The 16,808-nt window shown below is 43.8% G+C and overlaps 1 protein-coding gene across 1 annotated transcript in view; it reads left to right on the top strand.

Annotated features, from left to right (window-relative positions):
• Positions 1-16,808, top strand: part of TBC1D32 (TBC1 domain family member 32) — a 1,886,357-nt gene that overhangs the window by 678,640 nt on the left and 1,190,909 nt on the right. Inside the window, exon 15 of the mRNA XM_044086982.1 lies at positions 14,158-14,245. Coding sequence (XP_043942917.1) covers positions 14,158-14,245 — 88 coding nt within the window. The remainder of the gene's footprint in view (positions 1-14,157; positions 14,246-16,808) is intronic.

Below are 16,808 nucleotides of genomic sequence, written 5' to 3'. Positions count from 1 at the left end.
ATGGAGAACATCGATATCTGTGCAGTGACTGAGACCTGGTTCAAGGCTCCAGAGAGCACCCCTGCACTACCAGGCTATAACTCATACCACACTTTCTGGCCATGTAACCTGGACCGAAACACCAAAGGTGGAGGTGTGCCCATATTCATTAAGGATATCCACACCTCCAGGCTAGTTGCTCAGCACAATGCATCCGAGGTTATCCAAGTAAAACTAACTCTGGGCAAAACTGTAATCCAAATTGTAGCTTGCTACAGATCCCCCACCATGCCCCAGGATTCCCACTCCTCTTTTCTTGATGTACTGGAAAATATTAGGGTTCAACCAAACACCCTAATAATGGGCGGCTTCAACTACCCCACCATTAACTGGGAAAACTACTTGTGTACCAGCTCCTTAGCTCAACACTTTCTGGAATTCATAAACTCCAATGCCGTGGATCAGCTTATCCACACCCCCACCAGGGGCAGCAGTATCCTAGACCTAGTCATTACCAACATGAGTGACTGGTGTTCCACACCTGAAGTCAACTCCTCGTTGGTCCGATCTGACCATAAGCTAATCACCCTTGATATCCACATCCCGCCCCCACCCCCCCCATTAAGGAAACCACAGTAAGAAATTTCTCCAAAGCCAACTTCATGCTTCTTAAGACAAAAGTGGTGAACTTCATGACACCCATGCAGATGGACAATACAGTTACAACTGCTGAATCCTACACAAATGCACTGTATAAGCACTTACACGAGTGCATGGATCGTGCTATCCCAAACAGAACCAAGACGCTATCCTCCAAAAAAAGGAAGCCAATCTGGTGGTCCCCTGCCATAAACAAACTGTACAACAGAAGGAAGAAACTGTTGCAAAATAGAGTAAAATCCCATGAGTGGAGCACCTCCCTGGTCAGCCTCAGTAAGAAGCTGAGATTCCTTATAAGATCCTCCAAAGCAAAACTGCCACTAATTCCAAGGACAACCACAAAGCATTCTATAGCTATGTCAAGAATCTCGATGGCAACACCCAGATCTGCTCTGAGTTACAGCACAAAGGCACGAAAATTACAGAACCAACTGATATTGCCAACATCCTGGCAGATAGGTTCAGTGCTAACTTTACCCCCCCCCCCCTCACCCCCTAAAGGGCCCATATCTATACAGGAAGAATGCAGAGTCCCTGTAGTCACAGCTACGCAGGTAAAAGCTGCACTCTCTAAAGCCAAAAACACAGCATCCATGGGACTGGACAACATCCCAAGCTGCGTTTTACACGAACTTCAAAACTAACTGGCTCCCCACTTAAGCACCATGTTCTAATAATAGTCTCGCATCAGGCTTTGTGCCCACTGAATGGTGCACAGCAACAGTTATCCCACTCCACAAAGGGGGAGTCACCACTTATCCCAGGAACTATCGACCTATTAGCCTGACGAGCCTGGTCTGCAAGGCCATGGAACATGCCATCATGGAACTCATAAACAAAGACATTGGTAACCTCCAAACTCTGGATCCCACCCAGCTCGGGTTTGTGAAAGGCAGATCATGCCTCCTGAACCTGATCGACTTCTTTGAGGCAGTCACCAAAGCCGTAGATGAGGGTAAGGTGGTTCACACAGCCTATGTTGACCTCACCAAGGCTTTCAACACCATCCCCCATTCTGGAATTATAGCTAAACTCACTAAACTAGGTATAAATACCTACGTCACTAGATGGGCTGCCAACTGGCTCACTGACAGAATCCACACTGTAAAAGTTACAGACTCCAAATCTGACCTCAAAGCAGTGACAAGTGGACTACCACAGGGTTCTGTCCTGGGACCTCTCCTGTTTGGTATCTACTTCTCTGAAGTACAGGCTAACACAGAAGGCCTCTGACTAACAAAGTTTGCAGATGACTGCAAACTAGGAGCCATAGTCAAGTCCCCAAATGATGTGGACATCCTACAGAAGGGCCTCGCTGAGACAGATGCCTGGTGTCAGAGCCATGGCCTCAAGCTCAATGCCAAAAAGTGCAGTTATCCCCTTTGGTAAAAACTCTGCACCCATGAACTTACCACATAGGCAGCAATCTGCTTAACACCGAATGCGTGATAAGAGAACGTGGGACCCAGGTGGACAGTAGTCTCTCCTTTGATAGTCACATCGCCACAGTAGTCAGGAAGTCCTTCTATGTGGCGCACCTCATCATAAAAGGGTTTTCATCCAGGAAAAAAGAGATCATTGTTCCCCTCTACTCGACACTCATTAGACCCATTATAGAGTACAATGCCCCTTTTGGAATGTACCTCACAAGACATCTGCAGCAGCTGGAAAGGCCACAGAAGTACCTCACAGAGGATTACTAGCCTCAGAGAAATGCCCTACACTGACCACCTCAAAAAACTCCAGCTTTATGTAGCATATCGCCTACTCCGAGGTGATCTCTTCCTAACATATAAAGCTATGTCAAACCCAGAACTGTTGGACATGCTACACCTAAAGAAATCCCAATCCCTCCGAGCTACACACTCTAGGGACCTAAACCTTGTCACCACAATAAACAGGACATGCTGGAGGGTATAGATTCCTGTCCCAAAGACTACCCATACTCTGAAACAGGCTACCCATCTATGTCAAGCAAAGTTATTCATTAGCACGCTTCAAGAAAAATCGTGATGAGTGGATGGGAAATAGGAAATACACCCCGGGGATCACTTCTGTGTCTCTGCTCAACAGTGGCACAGGAAAATAACTTTCTTGGGTGGCGTAAGCCAGGGAACTTTTTTGGCTAGGCTTACGTAGGCCCTTGGGCTGATAGCCTAGTACCTACCTATGAATCTATGCAGACAGTTAAATACTTCTTGCAGGTCCAGCCACCGAGGTTTAGTAGGCATTGCCTCTCTAAACACTGGTCCTTTCCTGCACCCTCCAGGTCACCTCAGCCCAGACTTCGGGGAAGCAGCCCCCCCCCCCCCCCCAGACAGCAGCCCCTGGGAATACAGAGAAATAAGCAATGGAGTTCCTCCTCTTCAAAACCAGGGAGTGGTAAGCCACCCCCTCATGGTAAGAACTCACAATGACTTTACACTTCCACTCCATCCTTCTGCCCATCCACTCTTGCCCCTAGGAGGAAAACTCTCCTTCCAAGCAAGCACCTGGGCCACCATTACAAACGACTGCTGTGTCCTCAACATAGTGTCCCAGGGATACACATTTTATTTCCACACTCTCCCAACCTCAAAAGGGTTCCCAGATCTTCCCCCAAACCAGTGGGCAGAGGCCAAAAAGCAAGTCCATTCATTTGCCCACCTTTTTTCCCTAACCTACAAAACAAGGGGGAAAGGATTCTGCACTCTCTAGAAGTTCGCAGACAGCTCAGATTCTACCTAGACAGGACTAAATCATTTAGAAAGACTGATCAATTGTTAGTCAGCTTTCCTGCAGGAGCAGAGGGCAAGGCCATATCCAAACAAACCATTTCCAAATGGATAGCACACTGGATCCATTTCTACTACAGCCAGCACGGGAAACCTCCTCCCAAGGGGTCAGGACACATTCCACCAGAGCAATCTCCACCTCTGCAGCTTTCTTCAGAGGGGTCCCCTCCAGGGACATTCTGGAGGATGCAACAGGGACATATGTTCATACCTTCACCAAGCATTACCACCTGGCTGTCTTCTCCAAATCCAGGGCAGACTTTGCCACAGCCGTCTTGCAGGGCATCCTGGCCAGCCCCCAGTCTTCTTGACTACCTCCACCCTTTTCTTCAGCTTTGGGAATCGACCCAAATGTGATGACTACAACAGTGACACATGAGGAACATAATACAGTTGTGTACACGTACCATAAATGTAGATGTTCGAGTGTATTCACTGTTGCAGTCCTGGATGTTCTTTGTGTTTCACTATTGCAGTCATCACACTTGGGTTATCTGCCTGCAGGTAGTCCTCAGTCAGCCCGAATACCAGAGACTTAGTATTTCTATATCGGTTGCTGTCGCTCCAGGACTGATGTCAGGTTGTCAGGGGTATAAAAACAGGCAGCCGACGCCATTACATCAGTCTTTCTTGCCGAGGAGCCCATAGCATAAGCAGTTTGCACGAGTGCTGGTCAACTGCTACCTGAGTTTTTTTGTTTATGAATTGAATCATCCTGAAGTCTTCTAAAGCTAAGTACCCCATTGGGGATCCTTTTTTCTTGCTCTAACCGATGTCAGAAAAAGTTAATAATTGTCTTGCCTGTGGAAAGCAAATACCACACCGAGATTTTCATTCTTACTGCGTTACCTGTTTAGGCTCAGACCACGACGTACCTCGCTGTCGGTTCTGTGCCTTGTTCAATGCCAGGCCCTGTTTGTCGCTAAATAGTTGCGTTCTCGATCTCCGTATTCTGAAATGGCTTCAGTAAGCCATCCGACTACCGATATTCTAAAAAAACGTAAGGATAAAGACAGAGACAGACCGTACAGGTCCAAAGCTGCCAATGATGCTACCGTTAAGCTAGTCGCCAGTCAGCCGGTACTCAGTGAGGTGCTTTTGCGGCCCCTGATGCCCGCTTCAGTGGATTTGCAGGCCTCTACTGAGACCCGTTTGGAGTCCGGTATGCCGCTAGACTCTTCTTCGACCATGGAACCTGCGGATGTCTCTACCTTGGATGGGTCTGGAGCCATTGAGCAGGCACCGGCTTCTGAGGAAGTACTTCGCACTACCTATGTTTGACACAAACCAACGACTTCTTTCACATCTTCAGTTCTGTCTAAAACGATCGAGTTTCTAAGCCCAAGAGTACGCGCTACGCCTAGAAAACCGAAGACCCAAGCGCATACACCTGCTGCCTTGCTACAACATCAAATGCTTAAAATGGCAGAAGACCTTATTATACTGATTAGGAGAAGCCAGCCTTCCCCTGCTAAGAGAAAAAGAGACCAGTCCCCAGCAGCCTCAACTGACCAAGAGTCAGACGACTCTGGGGTGTCTGATTATGAAGACATGCCTTTATCTGCTTATGAGGATTCAGATGCAGAGGAATCCATTCCCTTTGCTTCTCCTCCAGAGGACTTTTCGCTTGGTGAAACCCTATATACTTTAAGAGAGCATTTCCATTGGGAATGGCAAGACTATCCTCAATCCAAAAAGAGACTCAGAGAATTTCTAGATTTGCCACAATGTAGGCCTTTAGCAATAGCCCCAGTCCTGGATGTTGTGGATGATGTCTTTATGGAATCCAGTTTAACTCCTGATACTTTACCCCCTGCTCCTAGGAAACCAGACAGTTGCTACAGAGTACCTGACTCTCACAAATTCCTTTTCAAAAATCCTACTGCTGACCCAGAGGTCATCTCCCAGGGGCCTAAAGGTATTAAAGCAACTACAGCTTAAGAATCCCACCCCTTCAGACAGGGATTCCAGAGCTTTGGACAGATGGGGTAAGAAAGTATATACATCTGCAACTCTCGCCATCAGGGTTTTGAATTGTCAGTTTCACATGCTGAAGTACCAACAACATATTATGGAACTTATTAAGCAAAAAATAGCTACATTTACAGACTATGCGGAAAATAAAGAATTGCAAGAACGTATGCATTTTGCAAGCCAAGTCAGCAAGCATACATTGCAGTGTGGCTTTGATGCCCTAGAAGCATCTTGCAGGGCAGCAGTCATTGGTTCTATACTGAGAAGGCATGCTTGGCTTAAGGAGCAGATTTTGCCAGACTATGTCAAATCAAAGTTACTAGATGCTCCATTGAACAAGGAAAATCTGTTTGGCACCAAAGCAAGATAAGTTCTTAAAAAGATGGAAGAAAAAGCTAAATCTATGCAAACAGTCAAAGACTTTTTGCAAGTACAGCCTCCTAGATTCAGTAGGCATTGCCCCTCGAAACATTGGTCCTTTCCATCCCCCTCAAGGCCATCTCAAACTAGACCCATGTGAAACAGAACCCCCAGACTACAGTCTCAAGGTATGCAGAGATCTAAGCAATGGAGTGCCTCCACCTCTAAAGCAGGGAGTGCTAAGGCTCTAAAGCAGGGAGTGCTAAGCCACCCCCCTTATGGAAAGAATTCCCAATGACTTCTCTATTCCTCTCTCCACCTCTGCCCAACTGCTTGTGCCCCTAGGTGGAAAACTTGTCCTTCATGCAAAAAACTGGATTGCTATCACCAAAGACCCTATGGGTCCTCAACATTGTATCCCAGGGGTACAAATTGTACTTCCATTCACTGCCAACCCCAAAAGGGTTCCCAGACCTCCTTCCAACCAGTGGGCAGAGGCATAAAACCAAGTACTATCCCTGCTGTCTATAAGGGCGATTCAAACCTGTTCCTGCAGAACAGATAGGTCAAGGATTCTATTCCAGACTTTTCCTGGTACCCAGAAAGGAGGGCACTTGGCGCCCAATCCTAGATCTTTCAATTCTCAACACCTTCTTGGTGGTACCAAAATTCAAAATGTTCACCCTGTAGCAGCTTCTACTTGTGCTAGCCAAAGATGCCTGGTTAGCCACCCTAGACTTAAAAGAAGCCTATCTGCACATCCCTATAAGGGAGTCATGCAGAAACTTCCTACTCTTCAATGCAGAATCTATGCATTATCAGTTCTCTGCACTTCCCTTTGACTTATCCACTGCTCCCAGAGTATTTACAAAATGCCTGGCCCCAGCCATTGCTTACTGCAGACAGAGAAATATTCAAATTTATCCCTAATTGGATGACTGCCTGATTCAGGCAGACAGTCAGGAATTGCTGTTGCAACACCTGACATTTGTAAAAAACCCTTCTAACCACCCTGGGGTACACCATCAACGAAAAGAAATCAAAGCTAGTCCCCAGTCAAAAGATTGTATTACTGGGAGCAAGCTTGGACACAGCATCCCAGATGGCATTCCTCACTCCAGAAAAACAAGTCTGTCTGACAGACTGTTTTACTCAAATGGCCACCAGAACCCAGCTATCTGCAAGGAAAATCCTGCAGCCCCTAGGGTTCATGGCCTCATGCATCCTACTAATTCCATATGCCAGACTGCATATGAGGAAACTTCAGTGATACTTAAAAAGTCTTTGGTACCAACATTCTCAGGACCTGGAAACCATCATTCCTATCATGCCCTGTCTAAGGACAGAGTTTTTTTGGTGGGCAGCAGCATGCAACCAGAACAAGGGACTGCCCTTTACTCAACCCCATGCTGCCCCGACCCTATCCACAGATGCATCAGACTATGCCTGGGGGGAACACATGGATGACAAGTGCATTCAGGGCCACTGGAGCCCAAGTCAAATTTCATCTGCACATCAACCAAAAAGAGATGCTAGCTGTGCAGCACACACTGACAGCTTTCAGATCCCTACCTTCACCAGGACACCTGTTAATAAAAACAGACAACACCACAGTTATGTGGTAAATCAACAAGCAGGGGGGGAACCCACTCTTACCCACTCTGCAGGCTAGCCATGGCAGGTTGATCTGTAAGCTCAAAACCTGCCAGGCAAACAAAACTCACTGGCAGACGACTTAAGCAGAAATCTCCTAGACCCACGAGTGGCAGTTAGAGCCCAGCACCTTCAACCTTCTGATTCAGAAATGGGGGACCCCAGAGGTGGATCTCTTTGCCTCCCCCTGCAATCACCAGCTCAGCAAATTCTGCACCAGGACACATCACAGCAGGGCCTGGAAAGTGGATGCCCTATCCTTCCAGTGGGTAAACCTCTCAGTCTATGCCTTTCCCCCTCTGCCCCTTCTCCCAAGAATATAGCTCAGGACAGACCAAGGACAATTCTGATTGCCCCGGACTGGCCAGGCCAGCACTGGTACCCACTTCTGCGCAGCCTGTCACAGGTGTCACCCTGGCACCTACACCAGAACCCAACCCTGCTGTCTCAGCAGGGGGTCCAATCTTGCATCTGCAACTGCAAACCCTAAATCTTGCATTCTGGCTTATTCCATGAAATCTCCCCCAGTAACCAGCCTAAGCAAGCAGGTGCTGGACGTCATTCTTGAGGCCAGAAGACCCAGTACAAGGAAATCCTATGCTGATAAGTGAAAAAGGTACTGCTCCTGGATCCAATCCAAAGGAGAGGACATAACTCTGCCCTCCCTGCCTCTAATCCTGGATTACTTAGCAGATCTGCTCCATAGAGGCCTATCCTTCTCCTGCATTAAGATCCATGCCTCTGCATTCGGCTCATTACAACACTGAGCCGCCTCTCTTCTCTCGCCCTCTTATCAAACAGTTCCTGAGAGGGGCAAACAACTTAAGGCCACCAAGGAGAGCACCCACCCCTGATTGGGACCTTAACTTTGTACTGGAAAAGCTCACGCTACCCCCCCCCCCTTTGAGCATGCAGCATCAGCAGAGTTAAAATTCCTCTCTTGGAAACAGCCTTCCTTCTGGCCATCACTTCAGCTAGAAGAGTGTCTGAGCTACAAGCACCTATGGCTGTGGAACCTTCATTATTTTCCATGCAGACAGGGTTTCCCTCAGGACTAACCCTTCCTTTATGCCTAAAGTGGTGTCCAGTGTGGCTCTCAGCCAATCTGTCCATTTGCCAACCTTCTTCCCTAATCCTCAAAACAAAGGGGAAGGGATCCTGCACTCCTTGGACATGCACAGACAGCTCAGATTCTACCTGGATAGGACTAAGCCCTTCAGGAAATCTAACCAGTTACTAATCAGCTTTGCACCAGGAGCAGAGGGCAAGGCCATTTTAAAGCAAAAATGTCTAAATGATCAGCACACTGCATCCATTTCTGCTACAAGCACCATGGGAAACCAGTCCCTCTGGGGGTCGGAACACATTCCACTAGGGCAACTTCTACCTCTACACATTCCTCAGGGGAGTCCCTACCAGGGACATCCTGGAAGCTGCTACCTGGAGTTCTGTACATACCTTCACCAAGCATTACTACCTGCCTATCTTTTCCAAATCCAGGGCAGGTTTTGCAAAAGCAGTCCTGCAAGGCATACTAGCCAGCCCCAACTCTTCTTGACTGCGTCCACTCTTCTTCAGCTTTGGGAATCTACCCAAGTGTGATGACTGCAACAGTGAAACATGAAGAGCATAGTACAGTTGTGTACACTTGCTATAAATGTAGATGTTCGAGTGTATTCACTGTTGCAGTCCTGGTTTCCCTCCCTCCAGCCACCTTGTCTCTCTCTCTCTCCTCTCTATGTTTAATACTCACCCCTTTTAGGGGTATGGATATTGGTATTTACTTTTTACTGGGGGTGTTTTTCACCACCATAACTTAGCTCCCTATTGGGGGGGGGGGCTCCTGACATTTGGGGCAAGAAAAACTGATGTAATGGCATCGGCTGCCTGTTTTTATACCCCTGACGACCTGACGTCATTCCTGGATTCCTGGAGCGACAGCAACCGACGCAGAAATACTAAGTCTCCGGTATTCAGGCCAAGTGAGGGTTACCTGCAGGCAGATAACCCATGTGTGATGACTGCAACAGTGAATACACTTAAACATCTACATTTATGGTAAGTGCACACAACTGTACTTTTCTCTCCCTCCATCCCCCTTGGCTCTCTTGCTCAATTTCTCTCTCTACCCTTACAAGGATTTTTTGGTATTACTTTCTACTGGTGGTGTTCTTCCACCATAACTTAGCTCCCTTTTGGAGGCTCCTGATAGTTAGTGCAAGAAAAACTGATGTAATGGTGCCGGCTGCCTTAATTTATAACACTGATGACCTGATATCAGTCCTGGGGCGATGGCATCCGACACAGAAATACTACGCCACTGGTATTCAGGCCATCTGAGGGCTACCCTGGCAGGGATAACCCAAATGTGATAACTGCAACAGTGAATACACTCGAACATCTACATTTATGGTAAATGTACACAACTGTACTTTTTTCATGCAGAGGTTCTGACGGAGGACGCAGTCCTCAGGGCCTCGAGGTCTATGGCAGCTATGATCCAATTATTCCCCTAAGCACACCTTTACATGCTGATCTTCAGTGGACGCTGGCCGTCCAGTGGTCTCTTCTGGATCAACCCTTGTCTTACCCTGTCTGAATATCTCAGGTGTGCAAGGACTCCCTTCTGTGGTGGATTCACTCTCCGGACCTTACGAAGGGTCGTCCTTTTCTTCACCCTTGTCCAAAACCACGGTGACAACGGACGCCTCCCAGCTCAGGTGGGGGGCATTGCTCGGAACGGACGGTCCAAGGCACGTAGTCCCTACCCAAGACCAGTTTGCATGTCAATGGTCTAGAGATGAGGGCGGTGCTTCTAGCGTTGCAAGCTCTTCAGGCCAATCTTCCTCTAAGGATGATTGCCATTCAGACAGACAAAATGTCAGTAGTCTGGTACATCAACAAACAAGGGGAACCAGATCCTAACCCCTTTGTCGCGAAGCCATGAGAGTGTGGGAATGCATGATCTCCACCAGTCATTTTCTAGTAGCAACGCACATTTTGGGGTGGTCCAACATTCTCGCAGACAGGCTCAGCAGGTCTATCCTTCTGCCTTATGAGTGGTGTTTGAACCCTTCAGTGATGGAGCAGATCTTCCTCAGTTAGGGTCATTCTTGCTGCGATCTCTTTGCATCTCCTTCCAGTGCGAAGTGCAGTGAGTTCTCCTCCCTGAACCCTCCTCAGGGGGAAGCCCCCAGAGACGCCCTGGTTCATGCTTGGCCACACGGTCTACTCTATGCCATTCCTCCTCTGCCCTTGATCTCCAAGTTTCTTCAAAAAACCCACAGACTGGGGAGCGCTGTCATCCTCATTGCCCCATTCAGGCCTCCCCAAGTCTGGTTCCCATCCCTATGGTCTCACACGATAGTTCCACCTTGGACTCTGGATCCAGTTCCGGATCTTATTTCACATCCCTCAGGGACACCTCATCCATATCTGGTCAGTCTGAAGCTCACGGTCTGACTGCTCCAGTTCCCATGATTGTTAGGACTCTCGGTTTATCTTTTTCCATTAAGGAGATTCTGGTTGTGGCTCACAAGTCGTCCACCAGAAGAGTTTACCATAGCAAATGGAAGCGTTTTTCTATATGGGCCTCTCTACGGGTCTTAGACCCCTTTACAGCTATAACTTCTGCTGTGCTAGATTATTTTCATATTCCATCAGGGAGCCAGTTCATCCACTATAAAAGTACAACTTGCCGCTATTTCTAATTTCCATATCGGTAATAATGTGACTTTCTTAGCATCTTCTAAACTCAGCAAGACTGTTCTTAAGGGTACCTTTCTGCTACGTTCTCCGGTGAAAGATCCATCACCTCCGTGGGACCTTACTCTGGTTCTCCAGGGTCTAGTCTCTCACCCTTTTAAACCTGCAACTACAATTGAGTTACAATACTTATCCTGAAAGACTGCCTTTTTAGTATCCATCACTTCTGCTAAGAGAGTGTCGGAACTCCAAGCTCTCTCTATCAAAGTGCCTTATATGATCTTCCATAAGGATAGAGTCTTTTTACGTATTAATCCATCCTTTTTGCCTAAGGTGGCCTTGAGGCTAACATAAATCAATCTATCAATCTGCCAGTATTTTTTCCAAATTTCAAGAGCAAGGGAGAATATAAATTGCATTTGCTAGATGTACATAGACAACTACGTTTCTATTTGCACAGGACCAAATCATTTAGAAAGTCTGACCAGTTGTTTGTTTCTTATGCTAAGCCCTTTTTGGGCAAACCAATTTCCAAAGTCACAATTACCAGATGGATATTCCAATGCATTTCCAGAGCTTATTTAGCAAGAGGGCGCTCTCCGCCAAGTCAGGTGAAAGCACACTCTACCAGGTCTGTGGCTACTTCGGCGGCTTTTTGGTCCAGGGCCTTGCTGGATTACATCTGCTCTGCCTCCACATGGTCCCCATCTCATACCTTCTTTTCCCACTACAAGTTGATTATAATTTCCAGAGGCAGGGCTTCTTTTGGCTCCGCAGTGCTCCAGAATATCCTTCCATGAGGGCCTCCCAGGTGCTAAGTAGCTGGGGACTCTGTCCCAAAAGTTGAAGACCAAATGAAGTAAACTACTTCAGATAAAGAAGTTATGTACGCAACATAATGTTCCATCTGAGTAGTTGTACTTCATTTGTCTTCAGCCATCCCCCCTGCCTTGATAGTTCTGACCATGTGCTGAAGAAGTGTATCTCTCATAGGTTCATAGGTAGATACTAAGCTATTGGCCCTAGGGCCTATAGAAGCCTAGCTAAAAATGTACCCTGACTTTCGCCACCCAAGAAAATTATTTTCCTGTGCCCCTGTCGAGCAGAGCCACAGAAGTGATTCCCAGGGTGAATTTCCTATCTCCCATCCAATCATCAAGATTTTTCTTGAAGAGTACCAATGAGGAGCTTTGTTTGATATGGATAGATAGTTTGTTCCAGAGTATGGGAAGTCTCTTGGGCAGGAATCTATCCCTGAAAAAAAAAAAAAACAACGTCAAGAAACGTCTTTATTACAACAACAACAAAGCTTTCGAGTCTACACCCTTTCTCAATGTGAATATAAAACACATGTATTAACTCAGTTTAAATAGGAGCAAATCACACCATGTGACTACAACCAGCTCATCACACGAGTGCCATTTAAAACAACAGTCACCTATAACATGTAAAAAAAAAATTTAAATGTATATGACACAAACATCAAAGTTTACTTTGTTGAAACTTAACCAGCACAGGTTTAGTCGTCAAAGCAGTATTAAGGCCAGATTTAATATCAGCTCCTAGTCTCAATATCCAGCTATATTCCTTGTTCTCTAGTAAATTATTTATATCATCCCCCCAATGTCTTTATCCACCATTTCTATAACCCTAAACTTAAAAATGTAGTCAGTGTTCGTACACGTAATATGTCTACATAATGCATTCCTATCATTCATACTGTTCTGATGTCTGATTTGTGTTCTGTAATATGTTCTTTAAGTTTCCTTGTGGTCTTGCCTACATAAAAGGACGGGCATTGACCACAGGTTGCCAGGTGGACCATATTCAGACTATTACAGTTTGCTGTCACCTTGAATATATACTTTTTGCCTTTCAGGGGGTGTATAAAAAAGTCACTATCCTTTCCAAAAATATCACTACAATAAGTGCATCCCATACAACTAAAAGTACCTACTCTCATTTCTTGATGTCTTTTAAGTAGGGGTTTGAAATCCTTAAAGCATAATTTACTTGTTAAATTTCTAATATTTCTATAATATATTTATCTATAGTGGTAAGGCTTTGTTGGGTTGGGTTTAGGTCTTGTTTTGAGCAGCAAACTCTATCTGATGGGAGGAAGGTGACATGGGGCATTATGGGTAGAGGGGAGGAGCTGAGAGCTCGGATCAAAGATGCTAGCTATGCGGCCATGTTGGATCCGAAGCCCAAAGGTTGAAGACAAATGAAGTACAACTACTCAGGTGGAACATTATGGTGAGTACACAACTTCTGTTTTAAAACAAAAGAAGCGGATATGTTTTTATTTTACAACTGAAGAAGCACTTTATGCCCTTCATGCTACAGTTTAAAAACAAAATATTTTTTATAACATTTTATGCACTCAGTTTGTTGCATAAACTGTAGCAACTGCATGTTACAAGATAGAATAGCTTTTTTTTTTTTTAATCTCAAGTCAGAAGAGGTTTTTAGAGGGTTGGGGGCACCAGAATGAGGAATGGCCATGGGAGCTGGAATATCTAGCCGCCTACTTTAGTGTGAATTATATTCATTGCTCACACTAGTTGAACTAGTGTGCATTGTAGTAAAACTGTTTCTTATGTTGTCCTACGTTCACAATTTTTATTACGTCCGGCAAATAACACAGTAGATGCAGTCAAAACCATAAGTGCATCAGGTGGTACAAATTAAAACTGGTTAGAAATTGAGAACACCTCCAAATTTAATAAAATGCAAACTGTCTTTCTAGTTATAAATTAAGCTGGTTTACTTTGAGATTCATAATACTCACTTATTAATGCATTCATAGGTCACTTACTGTAGAAGTGTGCAGATTGAAAACATGTTCTTTAATTATATTATACTGTTTGTCTTGAGATGATATTCAGCATAAAGAACAGCTTCAGCCATCTTCATACCATTACAAAAGGAATAATGATACAGTATAAAACCAAGTATGTGTATTAAGCAGATAGATAGTGGACTAGATATGCATGTATTCATAAATATTGCATGAAATCCTTTTCATTACCTTTTATTCTTTTTGTGGCAGGTCAGCAGATGTGAAAAGTTTGGCTATGGTGTGATGGTTACACAAGTTGCAGCAACAGCTCCAGGCACTGTGGCACTTGAAAGTTCAGGTAATGTTTTTTTGTGTACTGAGGTGTCTGTTAACTTAATCAGATACTTTAAGACAACAATATGTTCATAATACACACTTTAAATATTCCTTTTTGTTGTATATTTGCTGTTTGCTGTATTACTTTATTCAGTGGGTGCTCCTACCATGATCTGTATTCATCCTCTGTACTGTGAATTACCCCATCTGATAGTCTTGTCAGATTTCTCTGAGCGATACTCATTTCCTCAACCTGTTCCCCACTGCTGTATCCAGATTGCCATGAATTAATTTTTATTTCCTAAAGAAAGCTACAGCATTGTTGCCTAACAGTAAGACGCTGTCCGGTTCGATTCTCAGCTAGAGCGTCTTCTGCGTGAAGACATGCGTGAATGGGCGTACCTTTGTTGAAGGTTGTGTGTCAGGGCTGGTAACTCGGCACGTAAAAATCAACTACCAATCATTAGCGGACCGGAGTTCCGCTGTGGTGACCCCTAACCTGGAAAAGCCGGAAGACACAACAACAACAAAGAAAGCTACAGTAAAATTAAGCTTGTACAGCTTGAGGACTTTAACATTTTGAAAAGATCACAAAGCTGTAAGACCAAAAGTGTCTTCATTTAGGAGGAGATTTGAAAAATTATACTGAGACCATAGAACAAAAATGGATTCTGTTATTAAATGCTGAAAGGCTGCCTGGTTTAAATGGGGTTTCCTCACTAAAACCACTTTTAAAAGGCCGTAGACTTACACATAAATAATATTACAATGATATATATTTATGTATTAGTTTCTATAAATAGTCTAAATATGTGCTGTTTTTTTGTGTTTTTATGTGTTTTTCATTGATGTGTTTATATATGGAAATATATGTGTTTTTGTAAAATATTTTAACATATGATGACATCATATTTTAGTGCTTTCTTATTGGTTAAAGTTTTATATTTAAATGGTGAATGCTTTATTTAATGTTGTCTCATGAAGTGGTGTGTTTATCGCGAAAGCGCTTGCCTTTTTTCTGTGTTCTGGATTTATATTTTAAAGTACTTGGACTTTAGCCTTGTTTGGTTCGTATTTTCCTTTTTTGTTATTCTACAAGTTTATTTTGTTATACCGACCTTTATTTGCTTCCATTTTTTTGTGTGTTTGGACCTCTCAAATGTCCAGATTTTTACAGGATGTCTAGATATTTGCCTTCATATTTCTGGTCTGTTCCTCATAAAAAGTGTGAGTTTTTTTTTCTTTTGGCAAATCATTGAAGACTAAATTCACTAAATAATGACAGACATTTAAATTTCAGACTTCATATCTTTCAGAAAATGCATGGTAAAACAAAACCTTTTATTCTAACAACTTTCTAAGTTTATAAGAGCAATATTTAAAATTAGTTCCTAATTTTGGGCCTTTGTCCCCCCTTTTTTTTTGTCTTTCTCCAGATATCTTGTGCTAGGAGGTTGAGAGCTATGTCACCAGATAATCAATGAAAGTAAACAGGCTTATGTATGCCCAAAATGATTGGATAGTATTTGCAGTGTGCTTGGGTTAAACAGCCACACAGGAGTGCTGACTTGTCTCCTGAATTCCAAAACCCTGAACATTGTATGAGATATGCAGCATAGCAGAAGTTTGCATTGACTGCTACATGTTGTATGCATGGAGACTTCACCGCACACTGCTGCCAGCAAAGTTTGTCTTAGCTATGCTGCATGTAACTTCCTGGTTTTCTGATTCACTGAGATTCACTATTTTATTTTGTGTTTATTCTTGAAATGGTACTCTGAGCTTTTTTTCACCAAACTACATCATTTCTACACATTTTTCAAAACTGTGAATGCGATTTTCGTTGTAAGCAAAACTTGAGTGAAAAGACTTGATTTACTTACAGGATTCTTGTAAGTGAGACGTCTTAAGTCCCTGTTTAGTTAGCATGTATAATAATTGTATGTTATATATATATATATATATGTGTGTGTGTGTGTGTATATATGTATATATATATATATATGTGTGTGTATATATGTGTGTGTATATATGTGTGTATATATATATATATATATATATATATATATATATATATATATATATATGTATATGTGTATATATATATATATATATATATATATATATATATATATATATATGAAGCAAAAAGTCCAGATGTCCACCACGGCTTAAAAGGACAGTTATTTAATTTTAGACAAGCGCTTTCACGTAAAACATTACACTTTCTCAAGTTTTCAGTAAAAATGTAGTCACATACACACACTTTATTTAGTAAAGCCACATCAATTAAGTAACAGGTGATCCACTGTGGCAACCCCTAACCAGGAAAAACCGAAAGAAGAAGAAACTCAGTTAACACATTAATTAAAAGTTTGAATAAACCTATTACTTAAAATTCAATAGTAAATTTATTTAAAGAGGGCAAGCTTCCAGCTCTGGTTTTATACATGCATAATTGTTCAAGCCTGGAAATACATGCGCTTGCAGCTTTAAAATCCACTTCAACTCTACCCGTTCCACTTGATTGTTTAAATTCCCTCCTGTCTCATCTTTCACTACTATTTGCAAAACCCTAAACCCAA

This window comes from Protopterus annectens, chromosome 1.part1 (genome assembly GCF_019279795.1).
Source record: "Protopterus annectens isolate FY-2018-M chromosome 1.part1, PAN1.0, whole genome shotgun sequence".
Lineage (NCBI taxonomy): Eukaryota > Metazoa > Chordata > Ceratodontiformes > Protopteridae > Protopterus > Protopterus annectens.
The sequence above is the reverse complement of the archived record's forward strand: the minus strand, read 5'-3'. Positions and strand labels throughout refer to the sequence as shown.